The sequence below is a fragment of the Coptis chinensis genome, chromosome 2, assembly GCF_015680905.1.
Source record: "Coptis chinensis isolate HL-2020 chromosome 2, ASM1568090v1, whole genome shotgun sequence".
NCBI lineage: Eukaryota > Viridiplantae > Streptophyta > Magnoliopsida > Ranunculales > Ranunculaceae > Coptis > Coptis chinensis.
The window spans coordinates 86,125,843-86,151,278 of record NC_141457.1 but is presented as its reverse complement, the minus strand read 5'-3'; the positions used below and the strand labels follow the sequence as shown (position 1 = coordinate 86,151,278).

The window sequence follows — 25,436 nt, the reverse complement described above, 5'->3', positions numbered from 1 at the left end:
GATAATTTTTCAAGTAATTTTTTCAACGACTTTGTATTTGAGATACAATTAGATGGTGGAGCCAGTAACAAATATACCTTGTACAAGATGTCTAATAATGTTGTCAAGTTTTCCTTGTTTATAGCATTTTTGTTAAGTCTATCATCGACTCATTGTTAATGAGTTTGAAGAAGCATTCAAACTTGTATGTGATGACAACAAGATGCAAAAAAGTGTTACCATCGTTATCAAACTCATTGAAGAGATCACCATCAACCATATTATGTGTCTCCATAGTGTCATGAAGAAAATTTTGGCCTTCATTGTCAAGCAGCTCCCAAGAATCTGAGCAAAATGACTGATTCGATGGACTGCAAGTATAGCTCCTTCCTTTGAAGCAATGTGAAGAGTTGTTGTGCCATCATTGGTTGAAACCTACCCTATTAAACGATCAAACTTTAAAAGTTTAGTTACCATCTTTGGGAAATTATAGTATGCAGCACAGTGAAGTGGACTCCACCCATTTTCATCTACTTCTTTGATCAAACATGGCTTCTTGTCTACTAGCATCTTGGCAATACCTATGTTGACACAACCATAGTATCCATAATGTTGTATGTTAGTTTCACAGTTTACACAGTTTAATTTTATACTGATATACATAAAATAGTTATTCAAGAGTGCGCTGGATTCAGGACTCTAAATTCAAGACTTCTGTGGGGCAATACACCCTCACCTTTTGCTGGTGGAGAGCTCAGATAGAAGAGTACACATGCAGCATGCGTACTCTAGATTTTGCATACATAAAATTATGCAAGTTAGTTTTTTAAGTCTGTTCGTGCTCCTATTATTGTCAAATGTCAATCATCTAGTTAAGTACGTCTAGCTTTCCTTGTATACTACAAGTACTAGTATTATGCACGTGCACACACACGTGTGTGATATAAAGCCCACAATCTTTTTTTTGCTGGAAGCATGTAGCAGCCAACTATTTTTTTTTTCGATTTTCCTTTATACCCTTGCAACACAACACTTATTATCATATTTTGACAAAACAACTATTGAAATTTAATAATTTAAATAGGGACGATAAAACTGTCCAAAATGTGGACCAAGAGTTATACATAAAATATTATAAACTGCTGTTGCGGGACTGTAGGCCAGGATCAGGATTTTTAAAATAGTAAAAGATATATGTTGGAAATGTAATTTGTAATTTAGTGGGTCAAATTCTAGAAAGTTCAAGGTTTAAAAAACTTCCTAGAATATGTTATAAGTCAAAGTGTCTCTAGATGTTTCAAGTGTCTGGTCATTAATGGATAAGTCTAGAAGTTTTAGGAGTCTCTTGGATTTAATGGGTGTTACTATATTCTAGAGTGTTCCATAGGCTATAAAAATATAGCCATATGAGTTACTGTAACAATCTCCTCCCATTCACTCTCTAATACAAAGTGCTAGTTTATTAACTTGTTCCTACTTCGTTCATTAGCTCAAATAGGAGCTCTGCACTACCGCATATGGGTGTGCATCTTCAATTCTAATCCTCTCCACAAATCTAAGTCTATATACTAAAATTATAATGCGTCCGCTTGCGCTCTAATATGGTATAAAAAAAAAGTTTGTTTTCCTCTATGTTTGAGTGATATTAAACCATATTATTTGCAAAAACCAAGCCCAAATTTTCTTCCCAAATTTCAATTTTCTACTACAAAAAAATGTTGGTATGAGTAAAATCTTGACCATGTCATGCTAGCAAGCTAGCAAATTGCATTTGAGGGTAATAGCACAAACTTGTTTCCTCAAATGGCGGATAGCACAAAGCAGATGCATCTATTTTCCTAGAAAAACAAATTCCGATGCCGGTTTTGGAGTAATATCAAAACAAAATGCTTCCCCTCCGAAAATGGCAAACAAAGCCAATATGATTATCTTAAACTACTTTAAAGATCGCGGGTCTGAACTGGTCCCGCAATAGTAGTTTATTATTTGTTTATATGTGACTCTTCGATTTTTTTTTATGTACAGTTTTGTCTTTGCTATGTTAATTAAATTACACAAACCCAAATCAAAAAGTTCAAATAAATTTGAATTAATATTAAGGACAAGTATGTCATTTAGATTCAACAACAAAAAACACGTGCGGAGCACATACATCATGCTAGTAGGAATAATAATGATACCGGTAGATCAAGTAAAAAAAAAATAGTCACGTAAAACAATTTGACCAAAATAAGCATGGGATGAGAAGAAATATTTTCTTGGAGTATCATGGAGTAAATGATCGTAAGTCTTGAAGATTTCAACTGAAGCATGAAGAGATCAAAGTCAAAGAAGCAATCAAATATGTGGGCAATCAAGAAAATAGAATCATCAAATGGGCAAACTTGCAAGCAAATTAAAGGCGGCTGGCACTTGTCAAAGAAGGAGCAAAAATTGGAAATTCCAAATTATGGGGGAGTATTGAAGATATATTTTGAAATTTCATTTTGGTGTGAAATTACAAATTTTGGGGAGTGTTGGAAATGTAATTTATAATTTAGTGGATCAAATTCTAGAAAGTTCAAGGTTTGTAGAACTTCAATATGTTGTAAGTCAAGTGTCTCTAGATGTTTCATGTGTGTGGTCATTAATGGATAAATCTAGAAGTTCTAGGAGTCTCTAGAATTTAATGTGTATTCCTAGATTCTAGTGTTCCATAGGCTATATATATATAGAGTAATACTACACTGACACAGGATATCGACATAGTCAACCAACACACTGAGGTGGCTGGTGACGTGTCATGCCCACGTAGCAAAAGTCAAACATACCATTTTTCTTTTCGTTTCTACAATAAAAAACCCTTACCTTCTCGCTGCTCTCTCTCTCCTCCGCTACTATTGGAAATCAAAAATTGGAATAACCCAAATTCATTCTCCCAAAATTTCCATCCCAAAATCAAACTGAAATAGGTTGATGTAGTGTCGACAAAGAACATCCCGTTTATATCTCGTCATGACTCATCATGTCTGAAGATGGTTTCCTCATTTGATGATATCACTATTTTTTTTATTGCAGAGTAAGAAATAGTATGAAGCTTATGTTTGTTTATGTGGAAGTCAAATTTGTCGCGGTAGCTATTTGAATTTGACTGGAGAAGGGGCTTATCAAAAGGTACAATATGAGTGGTTTTCATCAGAATTTTCCATATCTTCAATAATACTAGAAAGATGTCATGTGCTATGCACGTGTTTCATAGGCACATCTATTGATTTCTCTCTTTTTAGCCGCAATAGTTTACCAACAATCAACCTATTTTTGTAAATATATGAAAATATATGGGCAAAATAGTAAAAATAAATTCAAATAGGACAAAAACGAACGAAGAGACCTAGAGGGACATAAAAAATTATTATTCCACTATTGCGGGACTGTAGATAAAAGTCGCGATTTTTAAAATAGTTTAGATATGAAAATATATGGGCAAAATAGTAAAAACAAACTCAAATAGAACAAAAACGAACTAAGAGACCTAGAGGTACTTAAAAAATTATTGTTCCACTATTGCGGGTAAAATAGTAAAAACAAATTCAAATAGGACAAAAACGAACAAAGAGACCTAGAGGTACATAAAAAAATTATTATTCTACTATTGCGGGACTGTAGATAAAAGTCGCGATTTTTGAGATAGTTTAGATCATTATTCTCGAAATTCTTGACAGACATTTGAAAAACAAAAGTTTCATCTTACCTCTCTGGAACATTGATCATCTTACCCTAAGCTATTCGCACAAAATCAGCCTTGAGACCAGCTGATCCCAAGTCCCAATTCACTCCTAGTATTCCACCAACAGAGGGCCTATATAGGGAGCGAAATGAATTCGAAACTTACCCAATCTGTTGTGGATTGCTGCTGTATGCAATGCAGTTCTACCATAAGGCCCTCCATGAGCTGAAGATGAATAAGTCTCTAAAATCTGCTAGACAGCATCGTGCATTCCTTCCTCAGCAGCCAAATAAAGCGGTGTATCTCTAGCATTATTAGCAAAACTTTCAAAGTGAGGATCTGCTTTGGTTAACAATTTCACTACCCCAAGATGATGATTTCTTACAGCCTCATGCAAAGCCGCGCCGTATCCGTCTCTTTATTAACCATCCTCACTAGCTTGTGATCAGGGTTCTCTTCTCTTACTCCACTTTCAACATCTTGTTCGTTTATGTGATATGTCTAACGTAAAAAATGAGTAACTTAACTATCTTAGATAATCCAGCCCTTGCTGCCACATGCAACGCGGTGTCTCCTTCAAGTTTCGATGGAATATGAGTGGTGGGCAGATTTTGCAGATCTCTTGGGTAATATCCTTTTTCCCGTACTGAACAGCAAAAGTAACCTCTGTAAGTAGATTATCTCTCGTAACAATTTCCTTGAGTTCAGCAGTGTGTCCTCTTTTAATGATACTGTAATGAGTCCGATCCATGGTTTCAATATTACACTCTCTTTGCTTAATGATTTCTGCCTTCCAAAATTCTAAGTAAGTTGCATCTTGCATGGAACTTGCAAAACACATATATCATTTGCCACTTAGAAAAGGGTCAGGTAGGTAAACCCTTTAGTTGTCCAGTGTTTACTTGTCCTTTTTGTTTTATCTAAATAAAAATTACTACCACCTATGTTTTTCATGTAATTTAACCTCAAGTTTGGCCTGAAGTTGTGTCTTGAAAAATGCAGACATTTCCGCTATTCCACTCTAAAAATGGCGGTATACAGTGAAAACATTGGCAGACCTCTACCAAAAGCTAACCTTGCTGCCATCCACAAACAAACGATTGATCAAAGACATCTACGGTAAAAACTAAAATGTAAATGTGCCTGGACCTCATTTATTTTCCAGCTATTTAAAATGCATATCAAATATGCTGACAACAATTTGTTCTGTTTTTTCTTTTTCTTTTGACATATTTTTCCTTTAATCCAATGTTCCTGGATCCCATTTCTTTTCCAGCTAATTAAAGACTTAAAGTGCGTATCAAATATGCGAACAGTGACATAAATTGTCCTTGAATCCAGTTGGGTCGAGAACATTTGGTGACTTGGAAGCTTGATACAAGTATAATGTTAGTTTGATGTTCCCAGTGTTGGATGTGTGGCCTAAATTGTGAAAAGTCTGATCGCATACTCACATTGGGAAAGCTACCCTCCAATTAATAAAGTGGACTCTCACATATCTTTTCTTACCAATTCACCGAATTATTCGTCAATAATTCGCGAGTCGAATTTTTAAGAGATATACGTATAATATTTCAGAATGTTTGAAAGATTTGAAATAATTCACGATTTTTTGTCTTTAAACGAATTATTTGGTTTTTGATGAATTTTTCAAAAATTCAACTCTAAAAAAAATGAATAAAAATTCCGTTGCGCTTTTGTTAATTTTTTATGTAGTTTGTGTCCTCATTCTTACTTTAAGTCCCCCACTCTTACATTTTTAGTGATACATTAATCCTAAAATTTTGTTTTTATACTTTTTGGACAATATTTAAATTGTCATACCATAGTGTATACGTATTTTAAAATTTGAAGTGTAATTTCAATCTAAGAACAAATAAATGAAAGTACCTATGTAGACCGTTCAATTGGTTTCAATGTTTTGGTAGCTAAATTGTTTGGATATGTTTGTTATGTTGTAAAGAATGACAACTATTATTAATATTTACTAATATAATATCACGAATTTTTTATTTCCAAATTTTTACAACCAAACGTTTAAAACACATATTAATTAAACACCGCATAATTGCCGTATTGTGAATTTTTTACCGTACTGTTTTTTGAGTCAATAATTATTTTCGTATCGTACTTTTGCCGTATCCCGAATTGCTAACCCCTAATAGCGCGGAGAGTAAAAAACCCCACACTTAAGTGAACCATTTGTAGCCCTCTAGTACTAGTTGCTGTCAAGCCTAAAATTAGATTGTTCAAAACTTCAAATTCGGCCTAATGTTGAGAATGGCATGCTGTTATTCTCTAAATATGTTGTCCACTTTTTGGAGAGAAGGGATAGAGGATGAGGATAGTATGACCAACCGCACCATTGTTGTTCAAGCCAACAAAATAGAGCTTCTCGTGAGTTGTGTAAATGTACCCTCTTGAATTATCAGCGGACCTCCCTCTTTGTAAGTTTGTAGGTTTTTGCTCTTACACCATATTAGGTGCAGTAGCAATCGTCTCGATAGGTTATATCCGAAGTTCCAAACTTCTAAGTCCAAACACTAAGAGCATTTCTAGATAGTGATAGTATCACCTTCAAATTTGAAGAAATTGGATGAAATTTTTGACCAATTCTAAATGGCCGCAAATTTTATTTGCAAATTTCACCCCATGCGCCATTTAGTACAGTCGCTCGACACTCCCAATGTCGCCCCAAGTTGAAAAAAGTTAAAAAAATAAAAACCCACGCGACATTCCGACATTCCCACTGTCGCACGAATGTCACACTAAATTGAAAAAGTGAAAAAAAAAAAACCCACACGACATTTGCATTGGCGCACGACATTACCACTGGCACGCTACATCCGCATCCGAAATCCCAAATTTGCAAACAAAAATGTGGCTAGACAGATAATGTGACCGAATTTGCTTTCACCAAAAGTATTCTGAGTTTTGGAAGTAAATTTGAAGAATTTGGGAGGTGATACTACCACCTAGAGATGCTCTAGTGCCCAAAGGTGGTATTTACCTAATTTTGTTTCAACTCCTATTGGAATCCAAGCTCTGATGGCAGTCTCAACTCCACAATTAGAACATGAGAACTTGAGGGGGCAGAGGCCAGGCTGATGCCCAACTCTGTTACTTGGTGTACTTCAAAACTGGCAGCTACGCGGCATCAGACAATCCATGTTGTTACCAAAAATGTTCTGTTCACCCCGAGTTCAAGTTGCACCCCAGCCATACACAGTACCCGCACAGCATAGATCCTACAAATACTAAGGATGTATTAAGTATTAACTAGATTAACACGAGCAAAACATCCCAAGCATTGGGTGGGAAATGTGAACGGTCATATAACTTCATAACTTCATAACTTGGGGTTGAGTGCTTCAGGCTATAACTAAGCCCACTGCACACGCAACAACGAAAAAAAGAAGTTCACTGGGCCTTTCAGAATTTCAAAAGTTAACGGAAAAGCTTGAAATTTCAAGTTTTTAGGAATTTGGTAGGAAATATGTCAAAATTATCTAGATGCTGTTTCACCACAAAGTGTCGAAGACGTTGTAATTCTTCCAAATCTACATGGGTATTTAGAGCCTATTAACGTATTATGGAATTCAAAACCTCAAACTATCCCATGCATCTTAAGCAACAAGGAGAAAATACGGACAAATTATGGATTTTATGTTACCAAGAATATAAAAAAAAATATGAAGAAAGATCAAAATGCGAACGAGGTCATACTAAAAAAGTTGAGGTTGCATTTTACACAAATCTAAAACATAAAGCACAACAGATATAGACCTGAACTCCTAAAATCAATATACCCAATTACCGAAAACTTAATTTCTATCGAGTTTACCGTAAGATGAATACGGATTTACCAAAGCAACTAATCTTCCTCCAAATTGATTGAATCGTTAAATTTACCATACAAAATCTTCTTTAGCTCAGCCATTTGTGCAAGCACGGATTCCTTCTCTTCCTCCAGGTTCTCCAACTTCTTACTTGTCACCTCTTTCATCTCCTCTATCCTGCTCTCTACTTCTTCATTGGGCATATGAACAAAAACCTCTCCTATCTGGAATCTGATTACCTCCTCATCCGTGAGGATCAACTCATTACTAGCATCCTCAAAATTCTCGTTTCTTTCCTGCATAAATGCAACCTATTAGAAAATGTTCGACTCGATCTATCAAAGTAAATAATAATGGGTTGTACCTTTGCGTTTTTTATTTCATCTTCAATTTCGTGAAATCTGTTGTTCAGTCTTCCGAATTTGTTAATGTTTTGCTGATCTTCCCATGTTACTTCTATCTCTGATCCTCCACCCTTCATTAAAACAAATCATTCCAATTATTCATATTCATTTTTTTAAAAATAATCAAAATAACTTTTGGGTTTCTAGGGTTTTACCTGCTGCATCTTTGATTTTCAGCTGAGAGATAAAAATAAACAAGTACAAGAAGAAGAGTGAGCCTTTTTTATTTTTTATCAAACGCTTGGGCTTTATTTTATGGGCCGTGATTTGGTCTATCGTAGGTTGGGCCTCTTTTAATACATTTTTCTAATAAAAAGGCTTGGTGTGGCCCGCAGAGCTCCATTCTGCAGCTACAACTGTTTCTCACAAGTTATGACATAACAAATCCAAAGTCTTATTTAGAATATGTGCAGTTTAAAATGTTAATTTGAAAGAGTATTGGATCATTGTTGATTTGGTCAACAATGGCTGCTTTGTGGGCTAGGCTTTTATCATTCGGTTGGTTGAGTTTTTTTTGTCCTAATTTGAAAGTGTCATGGCACAGGCAATATACTAGTATTCAATAATACAAAACAACTCAGTTTTTAAACAAAGTTGGGCTTAAGGGGTGGTCTTAATTTCCTCGGGATTTGTGCTAAAAAATACTTTAAGAGTTCTATTTAGTACTACTAAAAACAACCAAAGCAGTTCTTCCGGATTGAAACTCTTTCTACCCAAAAAGGAATGACAGCTAAATTAAACCCAACAAAAAAGGCTTTTATGTATAAACATTTTATTTCCTTCTCTAAATATTCAACTACTTACAAAGAAATTTTATTCGATCGGTTTCTTATGAAAAGAAAAACCCTTCTCGATCTCCAAGTGTTTCAGAGCCTAAGTGGAAATTGTTCAAGGCTTTATTGCTGAAAACAGCAAGTTTCACTAAACACATGTAATTTGATCTATTAGCAAAAATGTTTGAGCTTGGCCTGAGTGTTGGGATACTTGGCCTTTACAAAGCCAATGAACATTTATTGATTATACATGATGATGTTTAATTAAATACACGAATCTTATTATTATGCATATGGGTGAACTAATATCATATGATGAAACCATAAGTTCCATAGTTAATAGAATTAGAACAATCAAGCATATGAAGAGTTATGTGCGGGAGATTTGATTGTATCTATTTACCTAGAATACTCACAGTTAGGGGTGAAGTCGGACGCTTCACTTATAAGACTGTAATATACATAACTGCTATATGATAGGATGATGATATCTCAATAATTTAAGTATGACTCTAAGTTTGTATATTGGTGTAGTCACATGATTGACACTGAGGAGATCAAAGTGAGAACACACTATAAATTCGTTGTTAAGGTTAGTGTGCAAATCTCACTCTACCAATTAATCCCTAGACTTGAGAAATTGTGAAAATTCATTGTGTCTCAAATTTCTTACTTTGAGACGTTAAAAAGTAATGTCTATTCATAGACTAGACTTGACGTTTTGGGTAATGAAAATGACGTCTTGAATCACGAATTCTAATAAAGGATCCACCACTCTACGGAGTTATGTATTAGGAAATTGTGACATAACTAATTGAGCTAAAACCCAACCGGTATAAGAAATAGTTTCTTAATGCTCAATTAATGTTAAATGTCAAATTGGCTCAATTAGACATAGGTGTGACAGTGAAGAACAAATTCCAAATGGTCTAATTGTGAATACAAGTAAGGTGGAGGGACTTAGATATAATTAATGGTAGGAAAGGACTTTCTTAAAAGTTCCAAGGGCCTTATTGTAAATATAGATTTGTTAATGGACACTTTCCATATTAAAGATATATTGTATATATATATATATATATATATATATATATATATATATATATATATATATATATATATATAAAAGTGTTTTAATATATCAAGTACAAGTACTTATATGACAAGGAATTGTCCTTTTAAGATAAGACTTGGAATCCTAAGTGGATCCCACTACACACATTTAGGTATTCTCAAAATTTCTCTATATAAGAGAATGACTTTTTGGAGAAAGGGACCATTAGTCTTTCCAGGAAAAGTACAACTAAAAGTAGGAGAAAAGCAAAAGTGTTTTGTGGTGTGTTGTGTGGTGAATACTACTAGAAGGTTGAAGACTAAGTGACTTGGATTCAGTTTTGGAAAGTTTCTATTTACTGTCAATCTTCAATTCCGGCGGCTTTGAAGGTATTTTTATTTTAATTTCTTTTTTGATCAATAATAGATTAACATGTTAAAGATGTAGGATTAAAGTAATCCCAACACTGAGCCCATGGTAGCTTTTCCCAGAATATGTCTTCCCATCAATTCAAATACCACGATATATCCCAATATTAGGGAGAATATTCCAATGATTTCTAATAGGGTAAGAATTGTTTCGCTGACTTGTTCAAGGCTCTATTGCCGCAAACAACATGTTTCATTGGAGATACCCTTCCAGCCAATTGACTGATTTCAGTATTGTGGTATGTTTGTGATTGATTTTTAATTATCAATATTAGATAATTATTTGGTTTTTATATTTTTTAGGTACCAATTCGATCAGACTATAGATGTGTGTGATCAATCGCTGCCTAAGCTATCTTAGCTTCAGTTATGCTCTGGTTGAAAGGTTTAAACCATAAAAAATTGGGATTGCTCAAGCTGAATAATCCAACACACAGACACTTAGGCCACTGCCTATAACTTGATCCAATAGTCTGATAGAGTTATATACTAAAAACATGACTTTTGTATTAACTCTAATTCTTTATATTTTAAATGAGAATCATATGGGCAAATGTTATGCATATTATATATGTTATTAGTTATATGCATGTGTCTAATAGTTTATGTTGTAGATGATATGGTGTGAACACACATAAGATCATATCATCAGTACCTTATAAAGTATAAGTAATCGTTCACAACCTAAATGGATTTGGATAAACCATTGGTACGGTTGTAGTATAATCTGGTATTAGTTTATCTTGACTATAGGATTACACTAGTACACTTTGTGTGTATTGAACAGGACCAAGTGAGGTTGTTTCTCTTTATACTGACTATATAAGAGAACAAACGCCTCTATTATTATGGATGCTTTTCCTCTTAATGCAGATATAATAACGGGCACTTATGTGTATTGTACATTACTTTTAATCATTAATGAGTGAGATTCATTTGTGAATCAACAAACTCGATGGATTGGATAATGACATTGTATGTAAGGTGTGCTATTGATTATAGAAGGAATCCGTGGCCCGCAGAAAGTCGGGTTGATGATGTCCCCTTGAGGAGCTCAAAAAGATTGTCATGTAAACTCTACAGGTGGATTTATTCCGACATGACAATGAGGTTGAGTGGTACTACTCAAGGACATAAGAAGTTGATTGATGTAGGCACAGTAACTTGACTTAATCAACAGGCATTCGATATCTTAAACACGGGGAGATCAACGAGCATATAATATGGAGCCTATAAACGCTGACACATAATTTGGGATTAAGGCTGTAGTGCAACAATGACCTTTAGTGGAATAAGTCATTTGTTGACAGACTTAGGCTGTGTGTTCTGGGCGAACATGAGAGGCCCAAGCCCGTCGGGAGGCCCAACCCTAATTTCTCCTCATAGTCCTTGTTGTAGCCTATAAATAGATCCCTTCTCTCTTGGCCGAAATTAACTATTCACTATTCATTTTTCTGGATTGAAAAGAGAGGCAAGGAAAGATAGATCCAAAATTAGATCTAGCTTTGTGAGAAAGAAGGGGGTTGATAAATCGTTGCCCACACAACATCCAATCTATTCTAAAAGAATACAACAGAAGATCAAGGGGTTGATTGTTGATTCAGATTCATAGCTATTGGATTCTCAGAGATTACATCTTAGCCGATTCTAAAAAGTATGTTTTCTATCAAAAACTGTGAACCCCATTAATTCCGCTGCGCGTGGGTTTTCGCGGTTTATAGAAATTTGTATTCTAAAATAACGGTTCCTACATAGTCTAGCACTGTACTTTCTATATCATTATATGGATGGATTCCATAGCTATAAGGTGACAGTACCACTTCCATGACAACTTCCTCTCCCCCCTTAATTTGCAATTTTTATTCATACATTCCAAACTTTTCCTCTTTCTCCCTTAATTTTCGCCATATCTTAAGAGAAATTGGGTGCTTCAAAAAATACACTTGGTGAATTCAGTCAGCTCATTGTGACATGCGGTACTTGGTCAGCTTAATGTTGGGTGATTTAGTACTAGATTATTGAATATATAATGAGTGATATATAGTGGCGTTGGTCCTTTTTACTTCAGGTAGGCGCCGAGGTTATACTTCAAGTCTTTTATACCATTTGTGCAATATACTAGGCCACCCTTTAACCGTTATCATCTGCTTTACTCTAAGGACTCTTTGCATGCATATATGTTTGTTCATTTCCTTTTCAACTGTAGAAGCGACTACTAAAACCATTCTATTAGATGGTATGTACCTCATAATTAAGATTAGTATACTTTATTGTACTTTAAACAATTTACTTATCTCTTTAAGTAAAGTAGGAATGCAATAACATGTTTTTTGCTATTTTAATTCAAAAAATTTGGTAGGATTGATAGACACTTAGAAAATTTCTATGTTACATTACACATGTACATCACTCAAAATTGTGGGACAAAATTTTCAAAAGTAAAGATTTGGCTTTAGTTACTAGAAGCATTTGTACCGGAATGCTTCACCATATGGCTAGAGTGGCATAGCCACAGGTTAAATTATAGTCTTCTATATAACAAAGAAGGGTGGAGTGGGTTGACAAATTCCACCTCATAAGGTGATACGTGGTTGTGCCACTCCCTAAGACCCTAACCATAGCTACTAAAATGTTTTTCTGGAGTGAGTTAACAAGTTTTTTGGGGTGAGTTTAAAAGTTTTTCTCACCTCACCTACCCCATACACAAAAGGCCTGTAGTGTTGGGGTGGGTTGTTGGACTCTGGAAACATGAGTATAGATAGGCTCATTTTAAAAGAAATGGAGGGGGGTGCCGAAGGCGCCCGTATCTGTGCCATAAGGGGATGTGGATGTGCGTTGAAGGCGTGTGTATCTGTGACGTACAGCACGGCAAATACTAGTATCTTACAACAGACTTACACGACATCCGTGTAGATGTACAACATATTGAAAGAAAAAAGTTTCGGTGTGTTATAGAGAGTATGAACATAAAGCACAATTGCAGACATGACAATATATCATTATTAGCTCTGAACTGTAATGTTTTGACATAGGCATGTGATCACATAAACATTGTGAACTTCAACCCACGTTCGAAATTATTCTTACAAAATTTATGCTGGAAAATAATGGTTCAAGTCAAAAAAGATCAATAAAGATCTGAATTATTGGGAATATAGGTTTAAATTGAATGAGAAAGTACTCAATAGTACTGATAGTTTCGTTGATAGTGTAGCTCCAATACAAAGTCCGCAGCAGAGGAGCCTATAGTTGTCTGTACTCTGTGTGATGGTGCTGCAGTACGTAACCACCACTGTATTAGGCTATTAAGTCTCACTTCCGGTGAAACTGGCTGACCATGATACGTTATCTCCACCTACGAGAAAATTCAACAACCAATAAGAGAACTTCAGCCATCAAAGGGAATATATTGGGTACGGTGAAAGCAAAATGTAGAGGACTTTATGCATGTCTGTGCACGTACTGAACTTTTTATTCCTGCACCTATAACCAAGGATTAAGTTCAACATGGGGCAATTGCTCATGAGTTCATTAGCAAACATTTTGTCAATCGTTCTTGGAGGATTTCTCAGGTTGGTTTTCAAAGAACAAATCAACAAAAAAGGATAAGAGCATACATTGATACATACAAATCATATTCTGTTCCCTAACTATAGCTATTACTACTATATTTTTGTACTAGGAATAGTTTTAGTACAAGGTCTGACTTGCAATCTTCAACGTATAAGATATATAGTGCTAAGGTGCACTCAACTTTAAACCCAAATTCAATAACAATTCTTATTAATGTGGAGGGGAAGAATATGAGATCTAAACAACCGATGGAGAGAAGAACCGTTTGCTCCTAAAATGATTTTAGATACATCCATCGATCATTGCAAAACAATTAGCATCCAGAAGATAATAAGATCATTAAAGGATGCACTCACTAAAGCAGTAACAAAAACCTTGTACACCTTGAATAAGGGAATACTTCCTATAATGGTTTAGGACCTGGGGCCAATAACTAAACAATAATAGAGGCAGTACTAAAATCATCCATTAACTTCAAAAGGAAATAAACGCGTCTAGTTACTCTGCATTTTGTGCATCTCAAGTAAACAAGACACCTAACTCTATAATTACTTCATCTACTGTTACAAACTTGCTTCTGACATACTATTATCAGTTAAGGTCTCAATTTCATTTAATTCATGAAGAAGGGACTAAGATGAATCACCTCATTTAGATTTCCAAGATTAAGCTTGTGCATGAGATACGACTGGATTTTTGAAATAGGTAAATCACCATTCCTGTGACAGAAAGGAGAACTCAATATATGAGCATTGTAGTCAACAACATGAACCTTTTTCACGGACCTATACAGATCTACAATATGACGAACAGGACGAGTACTTTTCAGTACTTTAAGAATAACTGAAAAGTGTTGAGCATAAAAGCATGTGGTGGATTCAAAAGAACTTACTTAAGATGCATGTAAGACTTGGATATCTGAGGTAAGGGGGCATCTCCTTCCCTGGAAATTACAGTAGAATATCACAAGACAAACATAAAATACGAATAAACATATGTGAAAGTATGAGCGCAAGCACTTGCATAGGAAAAGATGACAATTTGATGTACAGACGTTGGTTTTTTACTTTTCTTAACACTACTATGAGAAAACGGATTCTTACTGGTCTTCAGAAGCAAGTAGTCGGAACCAAACCGGACCAGTTCCTCTCCGCTGAGCAGCCCCAGAATCAAGTACATACTGAATTGAGGTGCCCTGATCCTTGGAAGAAGCTCCTCTTTTTCGTCCACTTCTATTGATTTTTTTACGATTCACCATTTCCGGAGAAGGTTGATGAGTACCATTACTGCCATCTTGGACCTTTGTTAATGTGTCTGCACGCTCCCTGCCTTCTTTTGTGGGCATGTGCACCTCACTGCTTGGGCCATCAGGTGGTTCTGAACCATTTGCAGCATCATCTTGGAAGCCTGACTCCCAAAGATGAACTTTTTCTGGTTCATCCGCATCCTCTGAGTGCTTACTGGATACGAGGCGGTCAGACAGACCAGTAGCGGACAAATTCTACGGCATACATAATCAAGCATGTGAAAATGCTTTCAGTGAACTATAGTACGAGAAAGAACTACTCCATGTTGTCAGCAAAGAGATAATTGTTTGCATCTCAAAGGTTCTCTATAAGAGGAAAAAGAATAACATCTGTGCCTTCCTTACCTGTATTATATCTTCAGCAGTATCGTTTAAAGTGTCTGGTGAGTTATCCAGAGAACCTTCCATTCTTTCGATGGGATCCTGAGAAGAAAAATTAGAGCCTCGTAAAGCTGCAGCCTTTCTAGCGGCAGCTTTCGTTCGTCTTCCTGGCAAGCTAAGCTGTATATTTGAATGGGGAGTACTGATGCCCAACGATGACAGTGAACGCTCCTTCCTTCTAGAGTCCAACAAAGCTGATGGAATGACTTCTGATCCTGTAACCTTACCCTCTCTAGAAGGGAAAATCTTGTCCCTTACCTCTTGTAAGTTGTGATCTGCCCTGCAGATGATTGAAAAAACAATGTACTATGTACATGTGAGAATGAGCGCAACTCACTGCTAAACGCGAAAATCGGTGGAGAAGAGGATCCTGTTGGCTTTTATTTTTATCTGGTCAAATACAGAATGACATGTGAATCTCATAAATCATAATTGTCATAGAATGAGTGTAATATTTTTAGTTGGAAGAGTTATTTTAAGACTATATTAAACCATTTCATAATGTGTGATTGAATAGGCAATCTACCGTCAGCAAAAACAAGTGAGACCTTGCTGAAGATAAAAACCTTGGAAATGAGCTCAGATGATCCATGGAGAACTTCATGACCTTGTCTATGAGTATCTCGAGATGGTCACTCAGAAGTAACAATAACAACATGCCACCCAATGGGTTATACACGAACAGCTCCCAATTCTAACCATGCAAATTTTAGCCCATAAATATAATGGATGATTTCTTAAGATATTGTGTTCTTCTAGATGAGGATGAATATGTAGACAGATATAATGAACTATCTGACCAGAAACAAAAAACAGAGACAACCAAATGCTCCATATCAATATGTATAATTAATTTCCCATGAAGAGGCATAGCAGAATTAGCAAAACTGTAAAGTTCCCAAATAGTGACTAAAGAGAGTAAACAACTGAACATGCATGTCAGCCAACATCAAACTGGGAAAAATATTTCACCTGAGCTTCTCAATGGGTGTACAACCCAGTCCAGCGTCGCATATCGGACAACAATCTGCTTCCTCATTCGTTAGTTTCTCATAGATGCATTTCCTGCAAACTGGTCTCAACATAACAGGAAGTATTAGATATTCATGAGTTAAAGAGATACAAGGAGAACTGTATAATAAAGACATATCAATGTCTAACAACAAGAAGCTAGACCACAAAAGAACTAACAATCCAACACTTTCGGAGTTCAGTTCATATTTAAGTACGCTCATGCTAAGGCATACTGCACTACTTCGATGAGGTGGTCTGAAGTAAAAGGCGAACACCAAGAGTCTACCAAATTTGAACTCTTGTTGACTCATTACGAGCGCATTAGTGAAAAATGAATTGTACGTAGGAATATAGATGTAGGATTTTAGCTTGTGACTACAGGTTCCTGTGAGAGTAGCATCTCATGTACTTAAGATTCTTTGGGTTAGGGAAAATCCAAGAGGATGCTCTAAGCCTCTAACCAGATAGCTTGCTAGAATTTCCTACATCAACATAGTAAGAAAGCCTAAAATTTTCCGGCCTGAAATTAACGTAAAAAGTATAGTTTTTCAGGGCTATGACAGTTTTCTTTTAATGAAATGAAATGAGATTCCTTAGATTTAATATAACATCTCTATTAACCTGGTAAAATCCCAAAGGGAAAAAAAAATGATTTGAGCCTTTGGGAGAGCAAACATTGAAAAGGTCTAGCCACACATAAACTAGAAAACTAAGTTTAATTCTTTTTTTCTTTTGAAACAACAGAACTTTCTAGACCATTATCCAAATAGCGCAAAAATGCTAGCTAGTTGTGTCTAATGAAAGCACATCTGCTGCAAGCAATAACACACACACATTGCCTACAACTAGAAGCATCCCAACTTAAATTATAAGTAAGATAAATTGCATTTTGCTTATGATGTTCATGCGGTGATAATAAATAAATAACATTTTTAGATATGAAAACAAAGATAGTGCCAAAAAGAGGACAGCAACAACAAAGAAACAGAGTCTATTTCTTCATAACCAACTAAGCGCATGCTTAGCAACACACCTATTCATTCCCACTAACAATGCCCTCATCTATCCATATTCAAAAGATTTTATTAAGACACAAAACTTGAAAACCAGCTTCTGCCGTTCACCCAATTCAGAACAAGAAAAACACTATTGATCAACATCTTATAATCTAACCATTTGCGTAATTGTCTTAAGAAAATCTAACCATCCTAAAACGAAAAATTAATAACTTTACTAATTACCCACAACTCCATTTCCAAATAAAGAATCATGGTAATAGCCTTAAAATAAAAAAAAGCAAGAAATGAAATTGTTTTTGCCTCCATAAGGTAAGATTACCTGTCTCATTAACATCTAATCTAAAAAGAAACAATTGAAATGAAATATCAAAAAAATATCACAAACTCCTTAATCTTCGATCTTGTAATAAGACTTGAATCAGTAACACAAAAACTACATGCAAATTACAAAAGACAGACTACAAAAATATAAAATGACTGCAACACACAGCAAGAAATCTACATGCAAATCAAAAAACAAACTAAACCAGAAAAATTGCATATTATGAAGAACACAGTTCCAAAAAAAAATGTCGTCAAAACAGATACTCAGACCACTAAAGTTCCAGTCAAGAACAACACAGAAAAAATTGCAATTACCCAAAACATGAGTATATAATAACCCTGCTATTTGCTAAAATACAATCTTTGAAGACAATGAAAAGCATTAACAAACTTACATGAATGGAGACATTCGGAAATGGTTGTAGCATTTTCAAACAGATTATTACAAAGAAGGCACGACAAGATTTCCTCAAGTAGCCTTCTTCGAACTCTTACCACTAGTCCCATTTCACTCAAACTCCAAACTCTTCAACAAAGTTTTACTAACGTTTGAAAAACTCTGCATGTTACCAAATATGCGTTAGAACATATAACATGACTTCAAGTTCAAGCTATCTATGTTACTCTATACCTGCATTCATCACTATAAACACATAGTGAAAACACAAGGAAAAAAACATGGTTATTTGTTCATAAACAAACCTGTTTGATTTGTTGTTGAAGTGAGGGAAAGAATGGGTTTTTTTTTTTGCAAATATATGAAGACGGGGTTGGTTTATTTGTGAAAAAAACAACTTGGGGTGGGTTTGGTTATATTTGAAGGGAGAAGGTGTTGATGATGTTAACGAGGCTTTATATAGAGAAAATAGAAGTAAAAAACAGAGGTTTTTTTTCTATGAATGGAGAGCTTTTCTTTGTGAAAGGGTGGATTGAATTAGTAACTTTATATATGTATACAGACTAGGGAGTGTGCTTACTTGTCTCACTCCATTTTTAGTATAGGTAAGCGTTTCTGATAGTCCAAGGACTTTCCTAGTCTCCCTGGTCTAGGACCCAATTTCAATTTTTTAAAAAAATTAATAAATTACTCAAAAGTCAAAACCTAGACCTAAAATATCAATATGGGTTGATATATATCAGTAATTGAATATAAGAAGTTACTAGTATACTGCAAAACAGTGGGAGCCGAACAAACAATGAGAAAGAGGAAAACATAATTTGTTGTGGTGGTATATGAGAGAGTATTTTAGTGTTTAGCATAAGCCAAAAAATAAAAATTGATTTGTAATGAAGCGTACATATGGACAAGTGGGTTTTTTTGGCTTCCCTACGCCAATACCTCTTGTTCCGGATTACTGTATCCAGATAGTGAGTCATCACGCATATTAATTAGACGTGTCGCCTCAAAAAGTCTGATATAAACGCAGTTTGTAGCTATATATATATGGAGTATGAATATCAATTTTTATGTACACAATTGTTCATGTTGAAATTCTTACATACTTAACATATAGAATGGGAGCAAAATAAGAGAAAATAGCTTCTGGGATCAGCAAAGTGTTTTTGATGCAATTTTGTGTATTTAATGGGTTTACTTTTCAGTAATTGGATTCGTTTTTCTCAAAACCACCAAAAGACGTTAGGTGAAATGCAGAAAAGAGACTGCCAGCTGGAAGAAAGAATCGTAGATTATATCAGACTTTTAAAGGTAAAATTGTATACGTTACTAATATAAGATTCTTACCAAATTATTGTAATATATATTATTAATTAGATGTCAACCGTAAAGGTAATATTGCTCTGGCAATCAAAATGGCCTAACTTTTTAAACTGTTACAAAAAAGTTAGGCCATTTTGATTGCAAGAGCAATATTACCTTTACGGGATTTTTTTTTTCTGAGTGTTTAATCAATTTCCTTCTCTGTAAAAATGTGTGCCTACTAACTAGAGACCACCAGAGCAACTACCATTAGGTGGGATATAGGAAAATAATTCACCTAGAAGAAAGAATTATAGACAATCTTAGGCATAAAACTAGAGTTGCACAAATTACTCATTAAGATTGTAAAAATAAATAAATAAACAAGGTTCTATAAAACTAAAATAAGATAATCATAATTTTCATTTCCCCACCCTTCACAGTTTTCAATAAAATTTCAGACCTTGCAAACTCTCCAATAGAATAGTGAATTAGTGAGTGTCGGTCCTTAGAGCCCCTTGCCAACCTTAATCAACAAATAAATTAAGATCCAACCTTCCGCGCAAAAAGTTCTTGTACACATACGCCTTTCTCACCAATATACCAGTATCACATAGGGATGTAAATATTACCCATGGGGACGCGGACCATGAAGACCCGACCTTAATGGGGCAGGTATGGAAAATCCCCGACTACTTCCAAACAGGTATGGGGCGGGTATGGGGATTGGGATCTCCTACTCGACCCCGCCCTAATTAAGTATGTATTATTTTATATAATTTGCATATATTTATTTATATTATGTATATTTATCAAAATATTGCAAGATTATAAATTAAACTCAAGACCTCATTCTTAAAACCATGACCAATGTTCCACTAGGCTAATGCAAAATCTATGAAGGGTCTTTAATATAAAGAAGAAAAATAGTTTAGTAAGGTGATTATAAATATAATTTATTTTTTTTGGTTAAGTTGGTTAATGGGCGGTGGGGTGGGTATGGGGAATCTAATACCCTAGTGGGGCGGGTATGGGGAATCCTCAATTACCTCTCGAGTGGGGATAGGGCAGCTATAGAGAGTGAAATTGAAGTCGGAGATGGCAAACCCGCCCCATTTACATCCCTAGTATCACACAACAAGAAATTGACCGCTACAGAGCTACTTCACCGAAAAAATTACTTTTAAAGACCTAGAAGTATTATTTTTGGGTTTTAATATCATTTTGGTTATTTTCATTACTAAAAGTTGTTATTTTTTAAAATGTTTATGAATTTGGGGATATGACTCGAGACTGCCTGCCAAACCTTTTTTTCAAACTTTTTCGTCTTCTCTTTTTACCCTTTAATCGTTTTTCATTAAAAAAAAAAAAAAAAAAATACTTCTATTCACAGTTTCTGTGATTCATTTTCTTCACTTAAATTCCTTCTTTTTATTTCAAATTTATTTCTTCCACAATCTCAATGTACAGAAATTCCGTCAGTACAAACCTTGGTATTATTAATGTCAAACTCTTTTCTCATTTTAAAATGCATTATATTGTTATTTCACTTGTATTTCATATAAGTGCATATTGTGTTTCTGTGGTTTTTTTTTTTTTAAATGGTATTATAAATTTTCCTATATTGAACACTTTACCTTCTTAGTTTTCATTTAAATATGCAACGGGAATCACATAAAATCATGATTTTATTCGGTTTATATTTTCCTACAGACATAATAAGTATGTGTTTTTTTTTCTCTGTCGTGCAGTTGAAATGCAAAATATTAAGTTGTCTTTGATTTCATATACAAATGATTCACATGCAATTCAAAAGGATAATCATGTTTTTGTTGTGATATCATATATGTATGACACACTTGCTATTTGTATTGGGTTGGATTCTACAATTAGCACACTTAAGCGCAACATATATGAGAAATGGCAAGATGTTACCGCATTGGCTTGTAAGCTTTATTTTATTCGTGGTGAGAAAAATTCATCAATTGATACTGATTCGGAATTACAATCATTTGCTTTATTTCTTTGTGCAAAAAGAATTTCCTCCTTTAAGATTTTTGTTGGTTTGGATGACTCAATTCAAAATTTGATTTGTGATGAGGTTAAGAATTGTAGCATGTTGTTTGCACCAACTTCGGAAGTACATACGCAATCCTTTGAAATCTAGTTTGTGGGCAACATTGATTACTGGGGTTGGACAAAGGTTTTCTGGTGGTGCGGTTGAATTTAGGAATATTTTATTGAAATATTGCAATGAGAATGAATTTATTTACAAGTGAAAAAGAATAGCCCCTATTTTGTGATGACGGTTTGTGGAAACTATATGGAGATGGGGTGTCCTTGGAGAATTCATGCAACTGCGAGGTTTAATATTACCCAATTATTTGAAATTACTAAAATGGAACCTAATCATACATGTGGTGTTGGTTTTAAGGATTCATTGAATCCTAGGATGACGAGTCAACTTGTTGTGAAGAGTGTTGTTATTGATCAAGTGAAGGACTACCTGCTGTTGAAACCCAAAGACATAATAAAATAATTCAAAAGAGATTATGGACTGGATTTAACTTATTATTATGCGCACACAGGTAAAGAATTAGCGATGAAGGAGGTATATGGGGATGATGCTTTTTCTTATACACTGTTGGAATGGTATACATATGTTTTACAGAGAACCAACCCTGGTAGTCATATTCAGTTGGAATTAGACAAGAATACACGCCAGTTTGTGAGGCGAACTTTTTATATCATTTGAGGCGTGTATTCATGGATTTAATTACTGCCGTCCTATGGTCTGCTTGGATGACACTTTTTTTAAGGCGAAATACAAGGGTTGTTTGTTATTGGCAACATCGAAAAATGCTGATCAAGGTATGTTCAAAATTCATTTTAAGATGTTTTAGTTATAGAGTCTGTAATTGTGCTTTAATATTTGAGCATCAAATTATGTACAATTTTTTTTGAGTTGTTACTTAAATATGATTGCTACTAAGTATTCCAATTCTTAATTTAGGGATATTTCCATTGGCCTTTGGAATAGTAGTTTCAGAGGATGACACAAATTGGGAGTGGTTTTTAGAGAATTTGAAGGAGGTTGTTTTGCCTTAAAGGAGAATTATATATATATTTTTTCTGATAGGCATCATGGGCTGGTTACAAATATCCCAAAGGTTTCTCCTGACTCATACCATAGTTTTTGCCTTTGACATCTAAAGAAGAACGTAGTATCAAAAGTCTCAAGCATGGATACAAGGCGTTCCTACATTTAGAAGTTGTTTATAGATTGCGCTTATGTTGCAACTCATGATGAATTCGTGAAAACCATAGAGGTTTTGAGACTAGTTAGCTAGAAGTGGAGTTTATAATTTTTTGAATGATGATGTGCTTTATGAGAATTGGGCTAATGCATATTTTCCGGGAAATATAGGTACTTATTTCTATTCTTGTAATTTTTTTTTTATTATTTTTTTTATTTTTATAGTTAAATACAGAATTATAGACTAGGGAGTGTGCTTACTTGTCTCACTCCATTTTTAGTATAAGTAATCATTTCTGATAGTCCAAGGACTTTTCTAGTCTCCCTAGTTTAGGACTCAATTTCAATTTATTTTTTAAAAAACAAAAAATTACTCAAAAGTCAAAACCAAGGCCCAAAATATCAATATGGGTTGATATAGCAGTAATTGAACATAAAACGTTACTTGTATACTGCAAAACAGTGGGAGCCGAACAAATTAAGAAAGGGACAGAGGAAAACATAATTTGTTGTGGTGTTAGCGGAAGCCAAAAAATGAAAATTGATTTGTAATGAAGCGTACAGATGGACAAGTGGGGTTTTTTTTGGCTTCCCTACACCAATACCTCACGTTTGGGATTATTGTATCTAGGTAGTGAGTCATCACGCATATTAATTAGACGTGTCGCCTCAAAAAGTCTAATATAAACACAGTTTGTAGCTCTATATATATGGAGTATGAGTATCAATTTTTATGTACACAATTGTTCATGTTGAAATTCTTACATATACTTGACATATAGAATGGGAGCAAAGTAAGAGAAAAAAAGCTTATGGGAACAGCAGAGTGTTTTTATGCAATTTTGTGCATTTAATGGGTTTACTTTTCAGTAATTGGATTCCTTTTTCTCAAAACCACCAAAAGATGTTAGGTGCAATGCAGAGAAGAGACTGCCAAGAAAGAATCATGCATAGATTATATCAAACCTTTAAATGTAAAATTGTATACGTTACTAATATAAGATTCTTACAAAATTATTGTAATATAAATTATTAATTAGATGTCAACCGTAAAGATAATATTACTCTGGCAATCAAAATGGCCTAACTTTTTAAACTGTTACAAAAAAATATTTTTTTTTTTTTTTTTTTTTTTTTTTCGAGTGTTTAATCGATTTCCTTCACTGTAGCTAAAATGTGTGCCTACTAGCTAGATCGAGACCACCAGAGCAACTACCATTAGGTGGGATATAGGAAAATAATTCATCTAGAAGAAAGAATTATAGACAATCTTAGGCATAAAACAAGAGTTGCACAAATTACTCATTAAGATTATAAAAATAAATAAATAAACAATTAAGGTTCTATAAAACTAAAATAAGATAATCATAATTTTTATTTCCCCACCCTTCACATTTTTCAATAAAATTTCAGACCTTGCAAACTCTCCAATAGAATAGTGAATTAGTGAGTGTCGGTCCTTAGAGCCCCTTGCCAACCCTAATCAACAAATAAATTAAGATCCAACCTTTCGCGCAAAAGGTTTCTTGTACACGTACGCCTTTCTCACCAATATACCAGTATCACGTACATAGGGATGTAAATATTACCCATGGGGACGGGGACCATGAAGACCCGACCTTAATGGGGCGGGTATGGGAAATCCCCGACTCCTTCCAAACGGGTATGGGGATTGGGATCTCCTACTCGACCCTGCCCCAATTAAGTATGTATTACTGTATATAATTTGCATATATTTATTTATATTATGTATATTTATCAAAATATTGCAAGATTATAAATTAAACTCAAGACATCATTCTTAAAACCATGACCAACATAATTTTCCACTAGGCTAATGCAAAATATATGAAGGGTCTTTAATATAAAGAAGAAAAATAGTTTAGTTAGATGATTCTAAATATAATTTATTTTTTTTGGTTAAGTTGGTTAATGGGGGGTGGGGCGGGTATGGGGAATCTAATACCCTGGTGGGGCGGGTATGGATTCTATAGTTAGCGCACTTAAGCGCAAAACATATGAGAAATGGCAAGATGTTACCCCATTGGCTTGTAAGCTTTATTTTATTCGTGATGAGAAAAAGTCTTCAATTGATACTGATTCGGAATTACAATCATTTGCTTTATTTCTTTGTGCAAAAAGAATTTCCTCCTTTAAGATTTTTGTTGGTTTGGATGACTCAATTCAAAATTTGATTTGTGATGAGGTTAAGAATTGTAGCATGTTGTTTGCACCAACTTCGGAAGTACGTACGCAATCCTTTGAAATCTAGTTTGTGGGCAACATTGATTACTAGGGTTGGACAAAGGTTTTCTGGTGGTGCGGTTGAATTTAGGAATATTTTATTGAAATATTGCAATGAGAATGAATTTATTTACAAGTGAAAAAGAATAGCCCCTATTTTGTGACGACGGTTTGTGGAAACTATATGGAGATGGGGTGTCCTTAGAGAATTCATGCAACTGCGAAGTTTAATATTACCCAATTATTTGAAATTACTTAAATGGAACCTAATCATACATGTGGTGCTGGTTTTAAGGATTCATTGAATCCTAGGATGACGAGTCAACTTGTGAAGAGTGTTGTTATTGATCAAGTGAAGGACTACCCGCTGTTAAAAGCCAAAGACATAATAAAATAATTCAAAAGAGATTATGGACTGGATTTGACTTATTATTATG

The 25,436-nt window shown here is 34.7% G+C and overlaps 2 protein-coding genes and 1 long non-coding RNA gene across 4 annotated transcripts; 1 reads left to right on the top strand and 2 right to left on the bottom strand.

The window, feature by feature from the left end:
• The first annotated feature begins 594 nt into the window (after positions 1-594).
• LOC147518536 (uncharacterized) lies at positions 595-6,113 on the top strand. The gene is made up of 2 exons (XR_015211820.1): positions 595-4,353; positions 4,688-6,113. It is a non-coding gene; the product is annotated as an uncharacterized LOC147518536 (long non-coding RNA).
• Positions 6,114-7,386: 1,273 nt separating this feature from the next.
• Positions 7,387-8,200, bottom strand: AIP3 (ABI3-interacting protein 3). The gene is made up of 3 exons (XM_086590335.1): positions 8,084-8,200; positions 7,889-7,999; positions 7,387-7,820 (listed from the first exon to the last, which is right to left on the bottom strand). The coding sequence occupies exons 1-3, from the start codon at positions 8,090-8,092 to the stop codon at positions 7,560-7,562; spliced, it is 381 nt and encodes a 126-aa protein (XP_086446461.1). The 5' UTR covers positions 8,093-8,200; the 3' UTR covers positions 7,387-7,559.
• A 4,952-nt stretch (positions 8,201-13,152) lies between these two features.
• Positions 13,153-18,814, bottom strand: LOC147518534 (E3 ubiquitin protein ligase DRIP2-like). Of its 2 annotated transcripts, XM_086594781.1 has the most exons (8): positions 18,503-18,814; positions 18,196-18,359; positions 16,416-16,515; positions 15,408-15,723; positions 14,860-15,257; positions 14,649-14,699; positions 14,403-14,475; positions 13,153-13,538 (listed from the first exon to the last, which is right to left on the bottom strand). In XM_086594781.1, exons 2-8 carry the CDS (start codon positions 18,305-18,307, stop codon positions 13,365-13,367), a joined length of 1,224 nt encoding a protein of 407 aa, XP_086450907.1. In that variant the 5' UTR covers positions 18,308-18,359; positions 18,503-18,814; the 3' UTR covers positions 13,153-13,364. The 2 variants fall into 2 exon arrangements, with proteins under 2 accessions (XP_086450907.1, XP_086450908.1); XM_086594782.1 differs by lacking the exon at positions 18,503-18,814 and having other exon boundaries at positions 15,408-15,718; positions 18,196-18,331.
• Positions 18,815-25,436: the final 6,622 nt, after the last annotated feature.